Below are 23,242 nucleotides of genomic sequence, written 5' to 3'. Positions count from 1 at the left end.
CCCAATACATATGCATATATGTACCAATAGTATCATTTGAACACAAGGAGCATCGAGAGTCAGGTCTGAGACCCATTAGGTACAATCGTCTAGGGGTCAGGTAAGTCCTATGAACAAAGTTAAGATTAATCTGTTGGTGATCTGGGTTGCGTGATGATAGCCGAACATTTTCCCAGACTGCATCCCAATCAAAATCTACTTCCAGGTTTGGGATATCCTTCCTCCAAACCGAGTCTAGGGGAAGGACCTTATATGAGGACGTAAGTAAGTGGCGATAAAAGTCAGAGACGAAGCCTCTCGACGTCTCCTTGTCATAAAAGAATTTGTGAAACCTGTGGTGCTCAAGTGGAACATCTAATGGGACTCTGTGAGCTTTCAAAGCTGCTCTTATTTGTAAATAGAAGAAAAAAGTGGAACTGGTGAGGTCAAATTTGTTGGATATATCTCGAAGACTGAGGAGACCATAGTCATCGAAGATATCCCCCAATGTGTGTATGCCTTTCTTTTCCCAATCAGGGTATCTGATAGGTTGTTGTTCAATAAGGAGTAAATTGTTATTAAATAGGGGGGAATGCCTGTGCCATTTATGGTGGTTAGTACACGTTTTCTGTGTGTCACGCCATATCCGGATCACATGTGTAATAAGAGGGCCAAATCTTAAGTTGCATTGCTTAATTGATATGTTGGTGTACACTATATCCTGCAGTCTATGTGGTGCCACTATGTTCTCATCTAATGGTCTCCAGGATACCGCTGCTTGAGAATCAAACCAGGTGATCAGTGGTCTTAACCCTTAGAAGTCTAACCTAAATAGCTCCTCCTCCTGAGAATTTCCCCCTTTTTTTTTGTTACATAATATAAAATTACAGATTCATACCTTCAAAATAAGCCATCAATTGTCAAATTTGAGACGATAGTTTTCAATCAATGTCCTATCAAACATTCTGGTACAGTCATTGCCAATTTGCAGCAGGAGCCTCTGAAGAGAATTCAGTGAATTCAGCTAATGATAAGGGAACTACACTCCTTCCCAGAATTCAATGTGATGTCAATGTTAATTTCAATGACTAATTCACACCATGAAACAAAGGCCCAGCAGGGAACAATTACAGCTGAATGGGGTATAGTGTGACTGATCAATACAGGCAACACACACTTTGATTTGATGCCATGCATATACACACACTAGATAGACAGAGGTTTAGATATTTAGATAGATATATAATAGTAATATAATAGAAAGAGAGAGAGAGAGAGAGAGAGATAGAAAGAAAGAAAGAAAGAAAGAAAGAAAGAAAGAAAGAAAGAAAGAAAGAAAGAAAGAAAGAAAGAAAGAAAGAAAGAAAGAAAGAAAGAAAGAAAGAAAGAAAGAAAGAAAAAGAAAGAAAGAAAGAAAGAAAGAAAGAAAGAAAGAAAGAAAGAAAGAAACAGAGAGAGAGACATTTATAATAATAATAATAATAATAATAATTATTATTATTATTAAATAGAATAATTTTCTATAGGCTTGCCGTGGTAGTCAGTGATACTGGTGTCATTCTGTGTTCAGGCTTCCATACTTATTGAAAAGAATGCTCATATCCAAAAGTATTAGATAGATATAGGTCATACATGTAGGTATGCATTTGGTTACACACACACACAGAAGTAGTCTCAGACCGGGAGTAGTCTCAGAGAGGGAGATACAGAGGAGAGATGGAGGGAGAGAGAGGGAGATAGGGAGATATAGATAGAGAGAGGGAGAGAGAGAGGGAGAGATAGAGGGAGAGAGATATATATAGGTTAGAAAGCAACCTGGGTTCTCAGACAGACAGACAGACAGACAGACAGACAGACAGACAGACAGACAGACAGACAGACAGACAGACAGACAGACAGACAGATAGAGAGACAGACAGAGAGAGAGAGAGAGAGAGAGAGGCGATGTCATCTTTCCTTCACAAAGCGCATCGATGCGCTGTCAACTAAAGCACCGTGTTTAGACAGCGCGGGTGACCAAGAGTATGTCACAGTATGATATCATAATCGAACATTCTAGAACCTTAACCTTAACCATGCCTAACCTTAACCGGCGAAAGAATACATGTGTAAAAAAAAAAATCACATTAAAAAAAATTTTTGTATGGGATTCGAACTCGTCAACAACGGACCGCAGGAGCGCAGGACCGCTGCTCTGCGAGGTGAGCTGAAGCGCCGAATGAAAATCATGGAACAGTAACAGGCCACCTCTCTACTCTAGACTAGAGAGCTGTCATCACCGTGATGCGCGCTGAATGAACTGCGAACTGCAGGACTATTATTATCAACGACAGACAGTGAGAAACACAACCCCCCCCCCCCCTCTCGCGCTGAAGAATATGCATATTAGATCACTCAGTGATTAACACCTATGCGCTGTTTGTGTGTGCGCGCGTGCATGTACGTGACGCGTTGTAGTTTCGGGGGAATACAGGGATATTTAGAACTATACAATTGAGCAAGAATTAAACATATTTACAAGTCGTATTATGTTTAGCAAGTAAGGATACATATAGATTACACTATATGCACTCGAAATTGTCTTTGTTCTATTTTTACAGATTTTTGAAAAACGGGACTTCCTGAGCATTTGTGAGAGATTCTAATTCTTTTGTTCTCCGCCCACGGGAGCAATAAGCCCCGTTGACTTCTAAGGGTTAAAGAGAACGCTTTAAAGTAATATTTGAAGTCTGGAAAGGTCGGTTTTATTTCTCTGTGCAGTGGATCTTTTTAATCGTGGGCGTTTGCTGTTCCAAATAAATTTATATGCAGCAGAGTGTAGTTTTTGCCAGTAACCAGCAGAGGGGGGTAACGACAACATGGAGCTGATGAAGTTAATTCTGGGCAAAACATTCATCTTAACTATTGACGCTCGGGCCTGTAATGAGTTTTTTTATTTTGACCACCTGCTGAAGTCATCTGTGATCCTGTCTCGCAATCCGGAATAATTATACTTCACCGTTTGGCTTATAGTGGGGAATATTTCAATTCCAAGACATTTAAAGTGTTCTACCATGGGTATATTTGCTGGGAGGATGGTAGCCTTCGCAGTCAAATTGAGTGGAAGGAAGGCCGATTTTGGCCAGTTTATCTTAAATCCCGATAGATTGCCAAAATCATCTATTACTTTGAGAAGATGAGGTAGGGAGGTGGCGGGGTTTTGCATGAACAAGATTACATCATCTGCATATAAGCTGATGTGATGCTGTGTGCCCTTAATTGAGATCGGTGCTATGGACTGAGATTGTCTTATGTACTGTGCTAAAGGTTCAAGGGATAGAGCAAATAGTCCGGGACTAAGAGGACAACCCTATCTAGACGAGCGCGACACAGGGAAGAGTGGAGAGCAGTTTACCTGTTAAAATCATGGCCGATGGACCTGTATATAGTACTTTGATCATATGTATGAACCCTTCACCTAACCCCATCCTTCTAAGTACTGCCCATAAATAAGACCATTCCAACCTGTCAAAGGCCTTCATCGCGTCTAAGTATAAGACAGCCGTAGGGGGCACGGCATCCTTGCTGGCATCTATCACATGCAGTAACCGTCTAATATTATCCGTGATCAGGCGGCCTCTTATGAAGCCTGTCTGATCAGGATGAACTAGAGATGTCATGTGCTTTTGAAGTCGGATGGCTAGTACCTTAGCGTACAGCTTGAGATCGGTTCCAAGGAGGCTTAAGGGTCTATAACTGCTACATTCGGTGGGGTCCTTATCTTTCATAAGTAGGACAGATATGAGTGCCATTGACATCCCTGGAAAAGTTTCCCTCTTTGACTGAGTGTAAAATCATATCAAGTAATAGGGGTCCAATTACATCCCAGCATGAGGTACAGTTCGGGCGGAATACCGTCCCAGCAAGGGGCCTTACCACTTTGCAAGTCCGAAATAGCCTCCCCAAGTTCCTCTAGTGCAGGGGTCTCAAACTCGCGGCCCGCGGGCCAATTGCGGCCCGCGGGATGATATTTTGCGGCCCCCTACTGGACATCAACGTTTAGTGTTAATGCGGCCCGCGCGCAACTGTTTGCCGAGTCGTTGCGCGAGAGTTGGACGTTTTATTTATTTTATCACTTGTAGGCTATAATAGCGCAGGCTCATGTCAGCAACGTTATGTTAGTGACTTGGTTGAAACGTGATTCCGGAGTGATACCAAGTAAAGTGGAAGCAAATGCATCCTCGCTATCTCTCTCCTCTGCGAGCACTCATGCTCTGCATGTCTGTCTGTCTGTGTGTACGGGTCTGGTCCAATCACATACGCGTCCCGTCAGCGTTTTTCCCCCTCACCCACAGTCTGCGAATCAGAGGCAGAGTAGGGGAGTAGGGCGGGTCTTCACGGACTGCATGGAGATGCTTCCTGACTGCATGTCGTCTCTCTCTTTCAGTTCAAATCGGAGCAGAGTTGAAAGCGCATTGATTGATTGATTGATTGTCGACAGTAAACTCGCTCCCAGTTTTATCTCTGTGAGATAAATGTAGCTATTAGCCTATTTTCGCCAGCAGGCAGCCAGCAGAAAAATATGGCATTTTCAAAGATGGTCAGTAAAAGGAAAGTCGACTGCAATTCAAAGGTGAATGGACGGGAAAATATGCATTCAGCCTAGGCAGCCTTGCGTCCCAGCCAGGGGCGTAGCTGGAGATTCTGGGCCCCATGAAAGAATCAATTTGTGGGCCCCCAATCTATAAAAAAATTTGGGGCATTTATTTATTGATGAAAACGCATAATATGGTTTTTACCTATTTTTTTTATAATACAGGCAATTATACTTTTGTGTCATCTACATTAACTTACTTTAGGATAATAATAAAACCATATTAATAAAAAGATAATAATAGTGTTCTCACAGCTTTGTGATAGAATAAAAAAATGCACAGTGCATTTCCATAGCTGTGGATGAGTCCACTGACCACTGAGAAGCCTGAAGAACCGTTCATGTTCTGAAGAACTGTTAAATTGCTAAAGATTGAGAAGATTGGATCAGTTGTACTTTTTTTTTGAATACTTGAAACCCTTTTTTTGTGGAATATTTGATGCAGCCCAGCCTCACCCAGACTCTACCTCCAGCGGCCCCCAGGTAAATTGAGTTTGAGACCCCTGCTCTAGTGTAATAGGTGCATCTAACCATTTAGCGTCTTCCTCTTAGAGTTTTGGTAAGTTAATTTGATCCAGGAAATCCTCCAGCTTATTATGATCAAAGATCACTTCTGACTCGTACAGGTTAGAATAAAATGAACGAAAAGTCTTGTTGATTTTTTTGGGGTCGGTGGTAACCATCCCCTGTTGGTCCTTGATGGCAGGGATATCCGCAAATTGTTCACTGGCCCGTATCTTCATAGCTAGTAGGTGACTAGGTTTAGAGCCATGAAAGTAATAATGTTGTCTTGTTCTGTGTATTTGAAATTCAGATTGTTGTCTTAAAATGGAGTTAATCTCCTTTTTCAACATTTTAATTTGAAACTCCAGTCGACACGAGTAGTTGCGTTGTAAAGAGGAGAACAACGAAGAGTGAAGCCCTTCCAGTTCTACCAATTTGGAGAGAAGTTTCTTGCGGAGGTTGGAGGCAAAGATAGTAGTGTTACTCCTGATAAAACCCTTAACCGAGTTCCATACAATTCTGGGGTCTTGTACCGATCCCACATTAAACTGCAGGTATTCAATGAGTTTATCTTTAAATTGCAGGTTGAATTCATTGTTCTTCAACTGTGTCGAGTTAAAGCGCCATCTTGGGGCTCGGGATGTCATTCTACTGAGTGAACCCTTTAGAAGTAAATACTTGTGGTCTGACAATGCAATGGGCCCCAATTCAACGTCAAAGCTATCAAATAGTCTAGGTATTGAAGATATAATGCTTGTTTGCAAAGTTTGCTGGAGCCACTTCATCCAGAACGGCACACCCCGGTCAGAGAGCGGACGCAGACACAGAGAACAGTCCTTTCGTATTTATTAAGGATTCTGTTGTTGAGCGATATCTCAAGAATGCTTCCATCCAGGTCGTAGGGCTGGATGGAGCAATCAAAGATTGAGTGAGTGGTGTTCTGCAACAGATAAGCAGAACACACAATAATTAACAGAGGTACATACTTATTAATCATAACCTGAACACACACAGTAAAAGATGCTATCTAGCATATTAGCATTGGCCGCATGGACCAAACATAATGCACACAACTGAAAAGATGCTATCTAGCATATTAGCATTGGCCGCATGGACCAAACATAATGCACACAACTGAAAAGATGCTATCTAGCATATTAGCATCGGCCGCATGGACCAAACATAAGTAAATGGCAGAATGCAATGGCATCCAGAACACACAACTGAAGAGATGCTATAGCATTATTGGCATTAGCATAGCTCAATTAGCAGCATGAATTAACACAACGTAGCAAACCAAATCATAGTCACACATGCATGTCACAGCATCTCAACACATAAGGCAGGCTACATATGACATGTATCTATCATTACCATAGGCACTATATTTGTAGGCTATTGGTGACTTACTTAGTTCATGAACGCACTCTCTCACTGGGAAAGCAGACAGCAATGGAACACATGGGCGGCAAGATGGCCGCTGTATTTAAACCCATTAGGACCCCTGGGCTGTCCAGAGAGATGCCAGACTATAAATAATAGGACCCCTGGGCCATCAAAGAAGTGCCTGACTGGAAATAACAATACACAGGATAACAAATAATGGGGAATTTACAACAGCCGCCCCAAGAATAGCATAGCTATTATGTAAACAGTCAAATTCCCTAAGTGGCTACCGAGGTCTCTGATTGTCGCCATCATTTGCCACAGTCGGGTCGGGAGCGTAGGACACTTGTGGCAGGGAGGCATCCCGCCGCCCCATCAGCAACCTGTTTGGTGTCACATAATGGTGGCTTAAGGGGCCGCAACCGGGCAGGAGGTAAGTCTGCCACCATTGGAGCCACCGGCTCCCACCTCCACTTCCTACATCCTGTGCAGGTACTCTGATGATGCTTGATGGCCCGTCTTCCCCACAGGACCCAGTACTGGTGCCTGATCTCTGCGAAGACCCTATCGGGCCCTGGGTGGAGTAGGCGGGCATCTACATCCTTGATGAGTTTCGTCACTGCATGGCCAGGATCGAGAACTATGGGGTGGATGTCAGTAGAACAGGAGGTGTCCAGGTGACAAGAGCGTCCACCAATTTGGAGAAGACCCATTGTATGATCCATCTCTGGTGAGAGCGTACTGAGCTTACTACTGGGCAGTACTGGGTTTCCAGCTCTGAGACACTTAAATCCCTCTGGGAAGCAGTCCGCCTGGCTGGTCTTCAGCAGGAAGACTTCGGTGTCATGCAGGTTAGGTTGAGGTAAGGAGGAGTCGGCCGCCGCCCCGTGATGGGTGAACCATGACTCGTCAGACTCATTTACCGCTTCTTCACCCAGCTTGGCAACACATCCTCCATCGAGCTTTTTGATCTCTGCTCCAGTGATTTGAGCCTTAGCTGGATCTCCTACCAGTCTTTGCTCTGTGTTACGGGGCATTGGCATGACTGCTTTGGCAGTGGCTTTCAGTGGTGGCGCGTCCTTTGCGCGGAGCAGAGGCGTGGCGTATCGGAGTGTGTCACCAACCTTCACCCTCTCAGTGCGTGCTTCCAGGATGCCCACAGTCTCGTGGTCCAGACGGGACCTTACTGCTAGCTTTTCACTTCTAAATGGAAGCACATCAAGCTGCCAGAGACGTTCAACGTGTTGATAGAGGTCGTCCGGTGCAGACTTGAGAGAGGTAAAGTAGCATGAAGTAGCCTGTGACGCAAGACCATCTGGGCCTTGGAGTGCCCAGCCGAGCGCTGTGTGGACTGCTGCGGGTCCACCTTTGGGGCCGAATCTGATGGGTTCTTGGGATGTGATCAGATGGGTGCAGTCTGCACCAATTAGCAGTAGTGGATGCACTTGACTGAAGTCCTGCAATGGGAGCCCCCTCAGGTGGCGATAGCGTTCCTGAAGCGCAGTCACAGGGTAAGACTGCTCTGACAGGGCTAATCGACGTGCTGTGAAGGCGCCCTTCACCAGGTGCTGTTCAGAAGGATGAGTCAGGGAGGCCACATGGAAATCTACAGACTTGCCAGTGAGGCGAGCCACGTCCTGGCGAATCGTCCGCAGTGCGAGGGACTCCGCTTCGCCTTTAAGGTCCAGGTGTCGAGCTGCAGCTGGCAGTATTATCGTGCGTTCAGCTCCATCGTCTAGGATCGCATAAGTGTGCAGTGACTTGCTCCCGTTAGTAATGACGATTGGTACAACCTTAAGGTACACCTTTCCTCCTTGTTTGGAGTTGGAGAGCGAGGCACCATCCTTTGGTGTGCAGAGGTAGGCACGGGGACCCGGCTTGGCGATGGCATGGAGAACTCTGAGGTGGACCTCCTGGCACTCACTGCATGGTTTCCTCAAGGTGCAGGCATCTTGCTCATGGTTGGTACGACCGCAATTACGACAACGTTTGCCATTTGCTATCCACTTCTCAACCTTTCCCGGCGAGCATTGGACAATGTCTGGACACTGCGATAGGTAGTGCTCGGCACTCCTACAGAAGAGACACATCCTCTTGAACTTCTGCTTCTTGGCTTCTGATCGAGATGTCTCAACAGGCTGACGGCTGTCTTGTTTAGGCTTGGCGGAGCAATAATAAACCGAGAAAGGCTGGTTGTGAGGTCTGGGTGGGGGAACTTGCTTGTCTCTGTTAGAGAACTGTGTCCCTTCCATCCGATAACGCTGTGCCATTCTCTCTGACAGTCTTTGAGCTTCAGCCTTTACCCTGAGCCAGTCGGCGAGGTCTCGAAGATTGTAAGGGTTTAGGCTAGTCGTGTTGAGGCGACCTTGAGCCAGTAGGTGCTCCACAAAGCCGTCCCTCACTTGCTTAGGGAGCTTACTAAGGAGCCGGTCCACATGGCCGGTCGACATGACTTCCATCCCGTTAGGTCCTTCCAGCGATGTCAGCATTCCCACTAGCAAGTCGATGCTAAGGGCGAAGCTCTGGAAGGCTTTGGTATCTACTGCTTTGAGATCAGGAGCGTTCAGTATTGCTAGTGGAATGCAGGAATGGGAGTGGCTGGATCTGCGCTGACATGGCTGACATCATACCTCAACGACCGCTCCTACCAAGTGTCATGGAGAGGGACTCTGTCGGCCACCCGCCCCCTGCGGACGGGTGTCCCCCAGGGCTCGGTCCTTCTCTTCTCCCTCTACACTAAATCACTGGGTAACATTATCACGTCTCATGGCTTCTCGTATCATTGTTATGCCGATGATACTCAACTCTTCCTCTCCTTCCCTCCCTCAGATATCCACGTCTCTGAGCGGATCTCGGCCTGTCTGTCCGACATCTCCGCCTGGATGACGACCAACCACCTCAAACTGAACCTAAGCAAAACAGAATTGCTCCACCTGCCGGCCAAATCCTCCCCTCTGACCGACCTCTCCATCACAGTCGAGAATGCAGCTGTGACCGTGTCCCCGACCGCCAAGAACCTTGGTGTTGTCCTCGACGACCAGTTGAACTTCTCTGCTCACATCGCAGCGACAACCAGAACCTGCAGATTCCTCCTGAGCAACGTCAGAAGGATAAGCCCCTTCCTGACAAAAGAAGCCACCCAACTACTCGTCCAATCAACAGTCATCTCCCGCCTTGACTACTGCAACGCACTGCTAGCTGGCCTCCCGGCCACTGCCACCAAGCCTCTTCAACTCATTCAAAACGCAGCGGCCCGCCTGATCTCAAACCTACCGAAGTCGGCCCATGTCACCCCACTTCTTAGGGACCTGCACTGGCTCCCCATTGCTGCACGTATCCGCTTCAAGGCCCTCGACCTAGCATACCGTGCGGCAAAGGGAACCGCTCCCGCCTACCTCCGGTCAATGGTCTCTAACTACACACCCTCAAGACCCCTACGCTCTGCATCTTCTGGCCGCCTCAGACCTACTCCTATCCAAGCTCCCGGAGGGTCATCAAAGAGAAGCCGCCTATTCTCAGTCCTTGCCCCACAATGGTGGAATGAACTACCCATCCCAGTTAGGACAGCCGAATCCCGTCCAATCTTTCGCCATCGACTAAAGACTCACTTCTTCAACCATTATCTGAAATGATAAAAAAAAAGAATATATATATATATATCTCTAACCCTGACTAACCTTACTGTCATGCACTTGTCCTAATAAACTAACCTACACTGTAACACGCAACACTTTGATAAACATTGTTACTCAGCTGATAGAGTTGTACCCTTCTTGCTGTCTTGTCGTACAGAACTTGTAAGTCGCTTTGGATAAAAGCGTCAGCTAAATGACTAAATGTAAATGTAAATGTAGAAAATGTTTTGTGTCTTGCTGAGAAAAAGGAAAAATCTTGCGCCGTTGGATTGAGCGATCGCCACAAATCAATTACTCCTGTGTCCTTGGACCAGGCCTGTAGTGCCGTAGAGGCCTGTCTCTGGTCATAGGTTGTGGTGAGACTAGATTTATCAATCAAGGGATCCCAGATGGCATTAAAATCTGCACCAATTATAAATGAATACTCAGGGAGATCTAGCATCGTTCTAGTGAGTGAAGCATAGAAGTTAGCGTCATAAACATTAGGGGCGTAAGCCGCTACCAAAGCAATTTTCCTGTTAAAATAATCTATCTTGGCAATAGTAACTCGACCATCTGTATCAGACCATGTCTAATAATTTTATATTCAACTTCCGTTTAGCTACTTGGTGCCAAAGGAGGAGGGGCTTATGTTTTGATACTTTATCCGCCAGCTTTGCATCGTCAGCCATTAAAATATGCGTTTCACTTAAAAGAGCCACATCAACCTGTTGTCTTTTCATCCATGTTAATACGCTTGTGCGTTTATGATGAATATTAAGACCCCCTGTATTCCAAATCAAGATATTTAAATTAGCCATAGTCTAAACAGGTTGCAGTATGCCTGAATGTAATTCGTCTGGAGTAGCACTTCATTATAGATATATATCCAACTGTTAAGGTCCTGTTGAGATCCGAGCGTGAGCATAAAAACAAACAAAAAACACAAAACCCCCCATCCCCCATTCACACCCCCCTCCCCCCCTTTAAAATACTTATCCAGTATCCCCATATCGAGCATATCAACCATAACATAATTTATAATAATAATTATAATAATAATAATAATAATAATTTAAGACCTGCTCCGAGGTCATCAATTGGCACACATGCGATGCATGCATGCAATTCGTATCTGCGATTAACCCATCCCGTTGTCCTTCCCCCCCAAGGGCAGCCGGGAGCAGACAGGCGTCAACGTGAGCCGCGCCAGGGGACCAATCCAAGTGCTCCTGTCCGTCTTCGTCAAGGACGCCACAGCGTTAGCGATCTTGTTGTTGTGCATGTTTTTCCATTGGGTTTTTATCTTATCGGGGGGGAAACCCTTGCGAGCACGGGGAGAACATGCAAACTCCACACAGAAAGGCCTGGGAGATACCCCACCTGGGTAACTGGCATCATGGAAACCTGGTCCCCAAGCGGGATTCGAACCCTGGACCTTCTTGCTGTGAGGCGACAGTGTTAACCACTACACCACCGTGCCGCTTTTTTTTAACCCTATGCATATTACCATAGGGTCTAAAACTCTCAAACCTACCATAAGTAGATTATTCTCTCAGTGTCTGCTAGCCACACTCCCAAAAAAAAGAGATAAAATGCCTCAAAAAGTAAATTCACTTAAACCTTATAAGAACATGGCTAAGTTTAAAAATAAATAAATAAAAAAATAAAAACAAAAAGCCTAGAATTGGAATTATTGCAAAAGGGGGGGGGGGGTTATAATATGTGTGCAGTCAGTGCGTCCACCAGGCCAGGGGAGGGCGAGGTTCCGCTGTGAAGTCTGTTGTTTCCTATGATTCACATAGAGTAGAGGTTACAGAATATTCCAGCATTGTCATAGTGTAATTAGACCGCCTTGTCAGACGAGGCGCTGTACAACAGTTTCTTATTTTTTTTCGACCTAGTAGGTCAACAGCATATGAACCTCAGATGATGACGTATGCCGTGTGTGTGGTTAGCAGAACGTATCTGAAACGTTAATGGATCTTTGAAGTCCAATAAAAATATGTACACACACAGAATAATAATAATAAAAAAAAAAACGCTACACGGACCCACGGAGGTATTAAGCCAAGTCATGGCGCGACGTAAGTGACATGCATAAAAGTCATAGATCATTTAAACAGAGCTATCGTTTATCTCCCCAGCCTTAGTGGACGTATAAAAAAATCATGCAATGGTTATACAAAATAAAACCGACCAAACCCCCCTTATATCAGATGTAGCGAAACATTTAAATAAAGTATCTAGGCGATACCCAGCATCACAGTTAACCTATTTATAAAAACAAAGTTATTGAAATTATATGACGCCGCTCGGCGTTTAAGCCATAACGAAGTGCTAACTGCACAAAAACAGGCTACTGTCACCTAGTACGTGGCCTCCTCCTGGGTCTTCAAGAAGGTTGCGGCTTCCTTAGGCGAGGAAATCGGTATCCTCACTCCGTCTTTGGTAATGAACAGCTTCGCAGGGTATTGTAGGGACGGTTTGAAACCTAGATTGTAGAGTGGGCCCATGGTGGCTCTGTAGCGGGAACGCTGCTCCACGACTTCAGGACAGTAGTCTTCAAAGATTTGGACTGGTTTCCCTCCGTATACCAGCTTACCCCTCCTCTTCCGTGCCTCCCGAATAATTATTTATTTTATTCCATAATGACGTAAGCTAGCAATAACTGCTCTAGGCCTGGAGCTATTTGTTGCTTTGGCACCGGCTCTGTAACACTGGTCCAATTCGGGTGTCGTAGGGAGGATCCCCTCCCCCAGAATATCAACCAGTACCTTTGCAAACAAGACATTGGGTTGGTCGCTATTCACGGACTCATCCAGTCCTATTATGCGTATATTGGATCGACGGATATGGGATTCGACGTCGGTTAGCTTAGCCTTTAGCTTATCATTGCTTTCTTCTAGAGCCAAACATCTAGCATCTATCACGTCCACCGTGTCAGTCCAAGTATTCAAGCCGGCTTCCACAGCGGTCAGACGCCCGGCATGTTCACCAACCGCAGCCCAGAGGCTGTCGAGTTTGGTTTCGATAGAGGTAGCCTGGTTGGTTAAGGATTGTACACCGTCCGTTAAGGATTGCCTGAGCTCTTCGATTAGCTTAGCAATGGCGATCATATCAGTGGGAACGTCGTCTTTCTTTGATTAGCTTCTCGTTGATTTCTTCATTGTGGTTATTTCAGTCAAAATAGTTAGTAGGAAACCTAAGGTGATGTATACATAAAGGTTTAACCGAGTTGAGAGTATAAAAAGAGGCTTTTAAAGTTAAAATATAAAAAAGGGAGTAACAGCGTAGCAGAGTGCGACTTCACATCCTCGACCGGGAACCGGAACCTCCAAAAACACATTCAAACTTAAATGTATATGTGAGTAAACTCCCATGCCCAATCAGAAATATGCCACTTTGGAATAAACAAAAATAAAAACACGAATTCCTTTATTTAACCCACCCTGAAAAGGTGAAAAGGAGTAATCAGTGCAGCTTTGGTAGTAGCGGATCTGGTGTGAGAATCAGTCCTGTGTTTCTACCACACCTGGTTGGTCCATATGATGTTCCTGTTGTACCCTGCCGTGTTTGCGAAGTAGTCGCCTACCTGTTTGCTGCTGTATTTCGGCGGGTTAGCCTTGTAGCTGTAATCCGAATATTGGTCCGAGCCTGTTGAGTTGTTGTCGCCTGTGCCCACAAAGGTGTTGGTGGCGGGCAGGTCTTGTACGGCTTGGTGCTTCTTGGAGGCAGAGGGGGACTGGGGCTGCAGCTGGATGGAGGGCAGGGGGGAGTTAGAGCAGTAGTGTCTGCCCAGGTCGGGGCTCCCTGGGGGGTAGTTCAGGGGCAGATGGATTCGGGGGCTGTCATTGACGTTGTCATTGATGAGGTTGAACTTAAGGCCCTTCTGAAGGCTGGCCTCCTCATCCTCTTCCACAGGCTTAGCAGGTTTGGGAGCCTTCCCCTTTTTGCTCTTTTTCCCCTTGCCATTCTTGGGCCCTTGTTTAGGTGCATACAGGTCCTTGCTCTCTTTCTTGCCAGCCTGGTAGCCACTCATGGTGTCTTTTTGCAGGCGATAACACCACTCCCAGATCTGTCACTCTCCTCTCTCGAATATCATGCAGTATCTGTCTCTAATCCTTTCATTCTCACCATTGTTACACTCTATCGCCCTCCAGGTCCCCTCAATCACTTCACAGTTGAGCTGGACATGCTTCTAAGCTCCTTACCGGAAGATGGTACCCCTCTCTTTCTATTGGGCGACTTCAGCCTGCCTGACTGATTTCAGTCGGTCCCAGTGGTCTCCCTCCTACAATCAAAACCTGACTCCCACTGCCATGCCTCCCACCCACAAAGCAGGCAACTCCTTGGATCTCATATTTTTCCGTAACTCCAGCATCATTAACACCACGGTAACTCCCCTACATGTATCTGACCATTCCTTCATATCCTTCTCACTAACTCTCATGCTTAACCGAAAGGTCTTCATCCCAACTCAAACCGTCTCACTCAGACGCAACCTGCCCTCCCTATCCCCCTCCACCCTCTCCTCTGACATACTATCGGCTCTACCTTTGAGTGACACCTTCTCTGCTCTCCCCACAGAGATGGCAACCTCCACCCTCCTCTCAGCCCTTGCAACCTCCTTCGACAAGCTCTGTCCCCTCGTTGAGAAACCTGCCCGCCGTTCCCCACCCAGTCCATGGCTGACAGATGCAGTGAGAGAACAAAGACAGGTCCTGAGAGCGGCTGAGAGGAAGTATAGAAAGTCACGCCTCACTGCTGACATCGACACATATCACCTCTTGTTAACATTCTCCAAAACCATTACTAATGCCAAAGCTTCTTTCTTTCACCATAGGATCGAGGCCTCTGCCAAGAATCTTCGCAAACTGCATGCTACCATGTCCTCCCTCCTGACTCCCCCGCCACCCCCTCCTCCCTCATCTTTCTCTGCCGAAGACTTTGCGATCTTCTTTGAGGAAAAAGTAGAGAACATCCGCAGCTCCTTCTCCCAACCCCCACCCATTCCAAACACTGAATCGAGAACCTCATCCTTCACTCTGTCATCTTTCTCTCCCATTACAGAAGCTGAGACCCTGACACTGGTAACGTCGAACCGTCCGACTACATGCCAGCTGGACCAGCTACCCTCCCCACTCCTCCAGACCATAGCACCGGACATCCTCCCATTCCTAACTGCAACCATCAACTCCTCACTCAACTCGGGGGTGGTCCCCACCTCCCTAAAACAAGCCAGAGTCACGCCCCTAATAAAAAAAAAAAAACTGAACCCCACCGCCATAGGCAACTATCGTCCTGTCTCGCTTCTCTCCTTCCTTTTTAAAACACTTGAACGTGCTGTATCCAACCAACTTACTGCTTATCTCTTACAGAATGATCTCCTAGACCAGGGGTCAGCAACCTTTACTATCAAAAGAGCCACTTTTCCCCCATCCCACAAAATAAAATGCTCAGGGAGCCGCACAACCTATTTACCCTTAAAATGAAGATAACAGTGTATAACGTTTTATATATCCCCAACCCCAAGCATACCCCACATATAGCATAAAACGCCTGACAATTGCATACCCAAAGTAATTTGCGATTTATTATACTTTATACTTATAGCACACAGTTTGTTGCATTAATGGGATTATAAAGCAACAAAAAGAAAAATGTTGTTGCTGTATTTACCTGTTTATAACAAAGGAAAACCTCAAACTCTTATGAAGAGAAAAAATACTGGCTGTGTAGACCTATTTTTAAATAAAACACAGAAGAGACAAAACACTGGTGTCTGTAGACCGACTTTGAAATAAAACCCTGAACTATTCAGGTATATTTGAGTCCTTCCCTTATTTGTGGAACATTTATAAAATAAAAGGTAGTCCACTTTGAAAAAAGACTACCATGTGTAGACCTACTTTGAAATAAAACACAGAAAAGGAGAAAAAACACTGGCATCTGTAGACCTACTTTGAAATAAAACCCTGAACTATGCAGCTCTATTAGAGCCCTTCCCTTATTTGTGGAAAATCTATAAAATAAAAAGTAAATTTTTCGTTGTTCGCAAATTTCGCACCACATATCAGGCATACAGGTAAGCCTTTTGTTGACTAAATATCTTAGTTGATGAAATATTTTGTCATTGCAGTGTCACAGTATGATCGCAGCTGATTGGCTAAAGAGCCGCATGCGGCCTCGGAGCCACAGGTTGCCGACCCCTGTCCTAGACCCTAATCAGTCTGGCTTCCGGACTGGCCACTCCACAGAAACGGCCCTCATTGCGGTCACAGTCACTTCACTTAGCAAAAGCGAAAGGCCTCTCCTCTGTCCTGATTCTCCTAGATCTATCTGCAGCCTTCGACAGTCAACCATCAGATCCTCCTCGCGGCACTTGCAGGAATGGGAGTGGCTGGAACTGCGCTGACATGGCTGTCATCATACCTCAATGACCGCTCCTACCAAGTGTCATGGAGAGGGACCCTGTTGGCCAACCACCCCCCTGCGGACGGGTGTCCCCCAGGGCTCGGTCCTAGGACCCCTTCTCTTCTCTCTCTACACTAAATCACTGGGTAACATTATCACATCTCATGGCTTCTCGTATCATTGTTATGCCGATGATACTCAACTCTTCCTCTCCTTCCCTCCCTCAGATATTCACGTCTCTGAACGGATCTCGGCCTGGCTGTCCGACATCTCCGCCTGGATGACGACCAACCACCTCAAACTGAACCTAAGCAAAAGAGAATTGCTCCACCTGCCGGCCAAATCCTCCCACCTGACCGACCTTTCCATCACAGTCGAGAATGCAGCTGTGACCGCGTCCCCGACCGCCAAGAACCTTGGTGTTGTCCTCGACGACCAGTTGAACTTCTCTGCTCACATCGCAGCGACAACCAGAACCTGCAGATTCCTTCTGAGCAACATCAGAAGGATCCGCCCCTTCCTGACAAAAGAAGCCACCCAACTCCTCATCCAATCAACAGTCATCTCCCGCCTCGACTACTGCAACGCACTGCTCGCTGGCCTCCCGGCCACCGCCACCAAGCCTCTTCAACTCATTCAAAAGGCTGCGGCCCGCCTGATCTCAAACCTACCGAAGTCGGCCCATGTCACCCCACTTCTTAGGGCCCTGCATTGGCTCCGCATTGCTGCACTTATCCGCTTCAAGGCCCTCGACCTAGCATACCGTGCGGCAAAGAGAACCGCTCCTGCCTACCTCCGGTCAATGGTCTCTAACTAAACACCCTCAAGACCCCTACGCTCTGCATCTTCTGGCCGCCTCAGACCTACTCCTATCCAAGCTCCGGGAGGGTCATCAAAGAGAAGCCGCCTATTCTCAGTCCTTGCCCCACAATGGTGGAATAAACTACCCACCCCAGTTAGGACAGCCGAATCCCGTCCAATCTTTCGCCGTCGACTAAAGACGCACTTCTTCAACCATTATCTGAAATAATAAAAACAAAAAACAAAAACAAAAACTAACCCTAACTAACCTTACTGTCATGCACCTAATAAACTAACATACACTGTTACAAAGGGTCAGATTAAACCGAATATATGTATTTATTGATTGATATATATTGCATAATATTTGTATATCGTTTGATATCCCTTGTGTATTCTTTGTACATATACACGGAATGTCCCTTTAGCCTACAGACCATAATATTTCATTCTCCTATTGGATGGCGTGCCACCAGCGCCAGTGCCGTGCCCCTAGAGCCGACTTCAAAGCTACCGTCAAGGCTTGTCTCAACATGCCCGCTTTTGCCCAGGGCTACGAGACAGTGAGGAGGCTGGCACTCGTTTATTCCCCGTACATATAAATATGGCGCAGGTGAAATACAGAAGTAGTTCGCTTTCGGTTCAGTCTTGTTCAGTTCCGTCCGCAGTCTGTTCAGTTCGAGTCACCCAAGTGAAGCCTCACCCACTATGCAACGTGCGGTGAAGTAGGGCCCGTATTGCCCCAAAATAGAGTCGTGTTTTTATCCTAATACGTTTGTTCAACGTATCGTTCGCTACTTACTAGTAAGCCTTCATTACGAGTCAAAGACCACGGGAAGTGAGTAATTGTGTGTCTAAATAGAGCACTTATAGCCGCGTGCGAATAGGATAGTAACGTCAAGTTCAACTGTGAACCACCGCGCACCGGAGGATATCTACACCGGCGCCAGCAGAGCCCCTTTCCGGCTGGATTATTGCTTTGGTACTGTGGCTGCTGGAGCAGAGAACCGTCTACCCCGCTGCTGTGTGGGATCTACCGTGAGGACCATCATTCGAGCCCGTCTCTGTTGGACCAGAGGCTGACCGGTTCCACCTGTGCCGCCCGCACATTGGGATTACAGCGGCTGACTTTCATCCGCTGAGCCAGGGAGTAATACCGCTCCCCCTCGCAGGAGCTTATTAGAGTCCCTGTGGAACCATTGACTTTGTAGTAGAGCATTGCCTCCCCCTGCTGGCTTACAACCGGTAGTAACCCCCTTACCAGTATTCCCTAGATAATTCCTAACATTCATTATTGATTTGCCGACGCACATTCTTTGCCTTATAAGCGCAATCTAAGTAAAGTATATTATGTAATAATATTTGCTGTTAATAAATATTCTTCTAAACGAGTACTTTGTGTGGAAACCGTATCATTGTGGAGGAGTTCTCATCATATACTTGTGTACGGTATGGCCAGAATAATGTACATAAGACGGTAGTGGTTTAATGATACCATACTTGATTAATACAGTCAGGGAATTGTACCCCTCAGTTACAATTGGTCCTTCGAGCCGGATAATAATTAGCGTAATATTAATATAATATTAATATTGACATGGCCGATGACGAACACTCCACAAACGGTTCTCCTAAGCTAGATCGCCCGCAGCGCAGACGGCAGCCACCTCCCTATCTAGAGGCATACACTGTCAGTCCAATACCTAGCTTTAAAGGGAAGTTAAATACGGATAAAATAACTAAAGCGGATAGTAAAATTATGTCCGACCCTATCAACCAGGCTACCCCGCCAACAGAGGCCCTAGTGGGTTCTAATGTAACTGACCAAGCTCACGGTGGGGACCAGGAGGGAACTGACACGACTTTACCCCCCGCCAAGACCGAAGAAGTAGTCCCCGGAGAGCTCCAGGAGAAAGACAACCCTCCAGAGATGGAACTCTGCCCGGTACAAGAAGAGGAGAGCGCCCAGGAGATAGAGCTCCAGGACTCCCCGCAGGAGAACGCATCTCCAACAAGTACTGCCGGGAGCCAATCGCCCCGAACGGCGTCTTCCCCCAGCGAGGCGGACAAGATGCTGGCACAGGCACTCATCGCCACCCTGGCAGCCTCCACCGAACGCGATCGACTTCAAGCGCAACAGACGCGCGAGCGCAAACATTTTGCAGGCGAGCGAGAGCGCTTCCAGGCGCAACAAAGGAGTGAAGACGACCGCATAAGACTGGAGACCAGACGCCTCCAGACGGAAGAGAACATTGAAAGAAGCCGCGCCGATGCACAGCACGCCGTCGCAAATGCACAGCTCCATGCCGCCCATGCCAGCGCCAACGGCCAGCGCGACGCCGCCAACGCACAGCGCGACGCCGCCCAGGCCAGCGCCAATGCGCAGCGCGACGCCGCCAATGCCCAGCGCGAAGCAGCGCGCGACGCAGCCCATGCCCAGCGCGAGGCAGAGCGCGACCGGCTGCAGGCGGAGCTGATAGACAAACTGGTTGCCATGGCGACACCCCCTCACTCCGCACGGAGCTCTCAGAGATCGTCAAGACATGGGTCTAGGACACATTCCCCTACCCGACCAAGCGACCCGGGACCCCGCCACCAGGAGGATTCTGTCCACGTCTCCGAACCCCCTCCCCGGCGGGTCCATACGAGACCCAGCAACCGGGAAGAACCGGACCACGCCGAGAGACTGAACAGAAGACTCCAGGTCCTAGCAGAGGGAGAGGAGGAGGAAGAGGAGGAATGTCAAACCGACCAGCAGCAACATACTCTGGCCCAGGAGGCCCAGTACAGCCCCGACCAGCAGCAACGTACTCAGGACCAGGAGGTCCAGTACAGCCCAGAAGTCAGCCCCGAGGCCCTGCGCTACAAACCCCCGACTCAACTCACGGGTGAGTTTGACGCACCGCCAGCCCCGAGGGACAGCACCTGGGTACCCGACCTTCGGTACCCACCAAGTACCAGCCCAAGACGACACGCCAGAGGAGACTCGCCTAGGAGGCCTCTCCCCCAACGCTCACCGATGTGCCAGTCATCCATGGCATCGTACCTTGGCACACCGACCATCCCGGACTTCACCCATGAGAACAGAGCACAGTACACGGAGCTACGAATGTGCTTAGAGACAATGTTGTCCGATGTAGCTGACGAACCGTACAAGTATGCTATCCTACTGAAGCACCTCAAGGTGCCCCGAGCGCACAATATAGCGCTGGCCTATGCCAACTCTACTACCCCATACACAGCGGCTCTAGCAGCACTCGACCAACATTATGGACGCGTATGGGACTATGTGATACAGGAGATAAGAGACATTGACCGTCTCCCCCCAGCCAGAGACAACAGAGCATTAGATGACCTGTCTATCAAGGTACAGTCCCTGGTAGGGATGCTGGGGTCCCAAAAGGAAAAGGGTATCTATGAACTGTACGCTAACTCTAATGTAGAGAGGATATTAGAGAAGCTCCCTCCCGCCCGACAAGAGCGCTTCAGGCGGCAGAGAGACTACCGCGACCCCAACGGTCCAGAGGCATCCCTCCTAGACCTATCTGAGTTCCTCGCCAGGGAGGTCAGTAGCCTACGACTCGACACGTTCGTATGGAGTGGACCAAGCCCAAGACTCGGACCTCGGGGACAAACGGATAACCGCCGGTTGGTGACCGTTATGCACCAAGCCGAATCAGTACCGCAGCACAAGAACCACAACACCCCCTCGACGAAAGAGGACCAGTGGAAGATTGAGTGCCAGTACTGTGAGGGAGAACATCGGCTGTACCAATGCGACACCTTCGGGAAGCTGACCACGGACGAAGTGAGCCAGTGGACCAAGGACCACCGCCGCTGCTTCCGCTGCGCGCGCAGCCACCTAGCAGCTGAGTGCCGCTTGAAGAAGAAGTGCAGCAGGTGCGGTGGCACCCACCTGGAGGTCCTGCATGACATCAACAGGCGTCAGCCAGGACAACAGAGTGGGCCCGTCGCGGTAATGTACCATGCCGAGGCGGTGGCACCAGTACCGAAGAGCCACCAGACCGCTCCCTACTGTACCTACTGCGACGGCGGACACTGGCTGGCACAGTGCGCCGAATATAAGACACTGAACCCCGTCCAAGTGGACCAGTGGCGTGAGGCGGCCCAGGCGGGCGCCGCTTGCCACGCAGGGGCGGCCCAGGCGGGCGCCGCTTACCGCGCAACACGGTGCGGAGCCCACCAGAAGGTCCAAGGCAACCAACCAACAGGAGTGCTCCACATTGACCAGCATAGCGGGACCCCCCGTGTGCTCCTCAAAGTGGTCAGAGTGCTCCTGAGCTACGAGGACAAGGTCCTGGACACTTACGCCGTCCTGGACGATGGGTCTGAAAAGACTCTCCTCCTCGCTTCCGCAGCAGCCCAGTTGGGCCTGCGAGGTGTCAAAGATACCATGACCATACGCACCATCAGAAGGGACCAGAAGACCATAAAGGGTGAAAAGGTCTCCTTCAAGATAGCAGCGGTGGACCAGCCCGAGAAGCAGTATAGTATAACTAACGTCTTCACCAGCCACGACATAGGCTTGTCTCAGTACACCTACCCCATCCCACAGCTGATGGCTAAGTATGTGCACCTACGTCAACTACCTATACCGCTTATCGACGGCGCCACACCGACCCTGCTCATCGGCTCCGACCACGCGGACCTCATTCTCCCAATTGAGGCGGCCCACGTCGGACCCAAAGGATGCCCAGTCGCGGTTCAGACCCGACTGGGATGGACGCTCCAGGGCCCCCTCTACGGACTTGACAGTCAACCCACGTCTACACGCTGCCTACACACAAAGGCGAGCGACACCGGCCTCTCCCCCGTACAGCAGAGGCTATTGACATTAAGCGAGAGGCCCGTGAGAGAACCGTGGGTACCAGAGGGAGTTCGGAACTCCACCCCCCTCAGCTGCGCTTCAGACGTAGCTGACCTCGAACCCAGCACCCCAAGCGACTCCTTGACGGGGCGGCCGGGACCGGCCCCTCCTCAGACGGGGTACAGAGCAAACAAGAGAAACAGACGGAGGAGGAGGAGGCACAGCCAAGCACAGATCAAAGCAGTCTCAGGCCCGCTTCCTCCTAAGGCCCCCTTCATCCCGTCCAGTCGTCATGACCATAGACCAGTCACTACCCCGAGCTGCGTGGCCGGCCGGCCGCGTAAGCAAAGTGACCACTGGTGCCGACGGAAAGGTCAGAGTGGCAGAAGTGCTCGGCCAAGGGCGGACCTACAACCGACCCGTGGCGAGGCTGATAGAGTCGCCAAGGCTCCCCGACTCGCTTAATGACGACCATGACCCCATGACTTTGTGAACTGACCGACCCCTCACAACGGACATTGAGTAGTGGACAGTGCGGTTAATCTGTCTCTGCTTAGCTAATTAGGTGGGACTAATTAGGGGGCGGCTGTTACAAAGGGTCAGATTAAACCGAATATATGTATTTATTGATTGATATATATTGCATAATATTTGTATATCGTTTGATATCCCTTGTGTATTCTTTGTACATATACACGGAATGTCCCTTTAGCCTACAGACCATAATATTTCATTCTCCTATTGGATGGCGTGCCACCAGCGCCAGTGCCGTGCCCCTAGAGCCGACTTCAAAGCTACCGTCAAGGCTTGTCTCAACATGCCCGCTTTTGCCCAGGGCTACGAGACAGTGAGGAGGCTGGCACTTGTTTATTCCCCGTACATATAAATATGGCGCAGGTGAAATACAGAAGTAGTTCGCTTTCGGTTCAGTCTTGTTCAGTTCCGTCCGCAGTCCGTTCAGTTCGAGTCACCCAAGTGAAGCCTCACCCACTATGCAACGTGCGGTGAAGTAGGGCCCGTATTGCCCCAAAATAGAGTCGTGTTTTTATCCTAATACGTTTGTTCAGCGTATCGTTCGCT

The 23,242-nt window shown here is 48.4% G+C and overlaps 2 protein-coding genes across 2 annotated transcripts in view; both read right to left on the bottom strand.

Moving 5' to 3' along the window:
- LOC311229754 (protocadherin-1-like) overlaps positions 1–8,961 on the bottom strand; it is a gene marked incomplete at both ends in the record, with an annotated part of 43,175 nt that extends 34,214 nt beyond the window's left edge. Inside the window, 1 exon segment of the mRNA XM_084315829.1 lies at positions 6,971–8,961. Within this exon segment, the coding sequence (XP_084171955.1) occupies positions 6,971–8,961 (1,991 nt within the window).
- A 4,681-nt stretch (positions 8,962–13,642) lies between these two features.
- LOC311229753 (protocadherin-1-like) overlaps positions 13,643–23,242 on the bottom strand; it is a gene marked incomplete at both ends in the record, with an annotated part of 32,627 nt that continues 23,027 nt past the window's right edge. The window contains one exon of the mRNA XM_084315828.1: positions 13,643–14,173. Coding sequence (XP_084171954.1) covers positions 13,643–14,173 — 531 coding nt within the window. The remainder of the gene's footprint in view (positions 14,174–23,242) is intronic.

The sequence above is a fragment of the Notolepis coatsorum genome (assembly GCF_963971535.1).
Source record: "Notolepis coatsorum genome assembly, chromosome: 6".
Classification (NCBI taxonomy): domain Eukaryota; kingdom Metazoa; phylum Chordata; class Actinopteri; order Aulopiformes; family Paralepididae; genus Notolepis; species Notolepis coatsorum.
The sequence above is the reverse complement of the archived record's forward strand: the minus strand, read 5'-3'. Positions and strand labels throughout refer to the sequence as shown.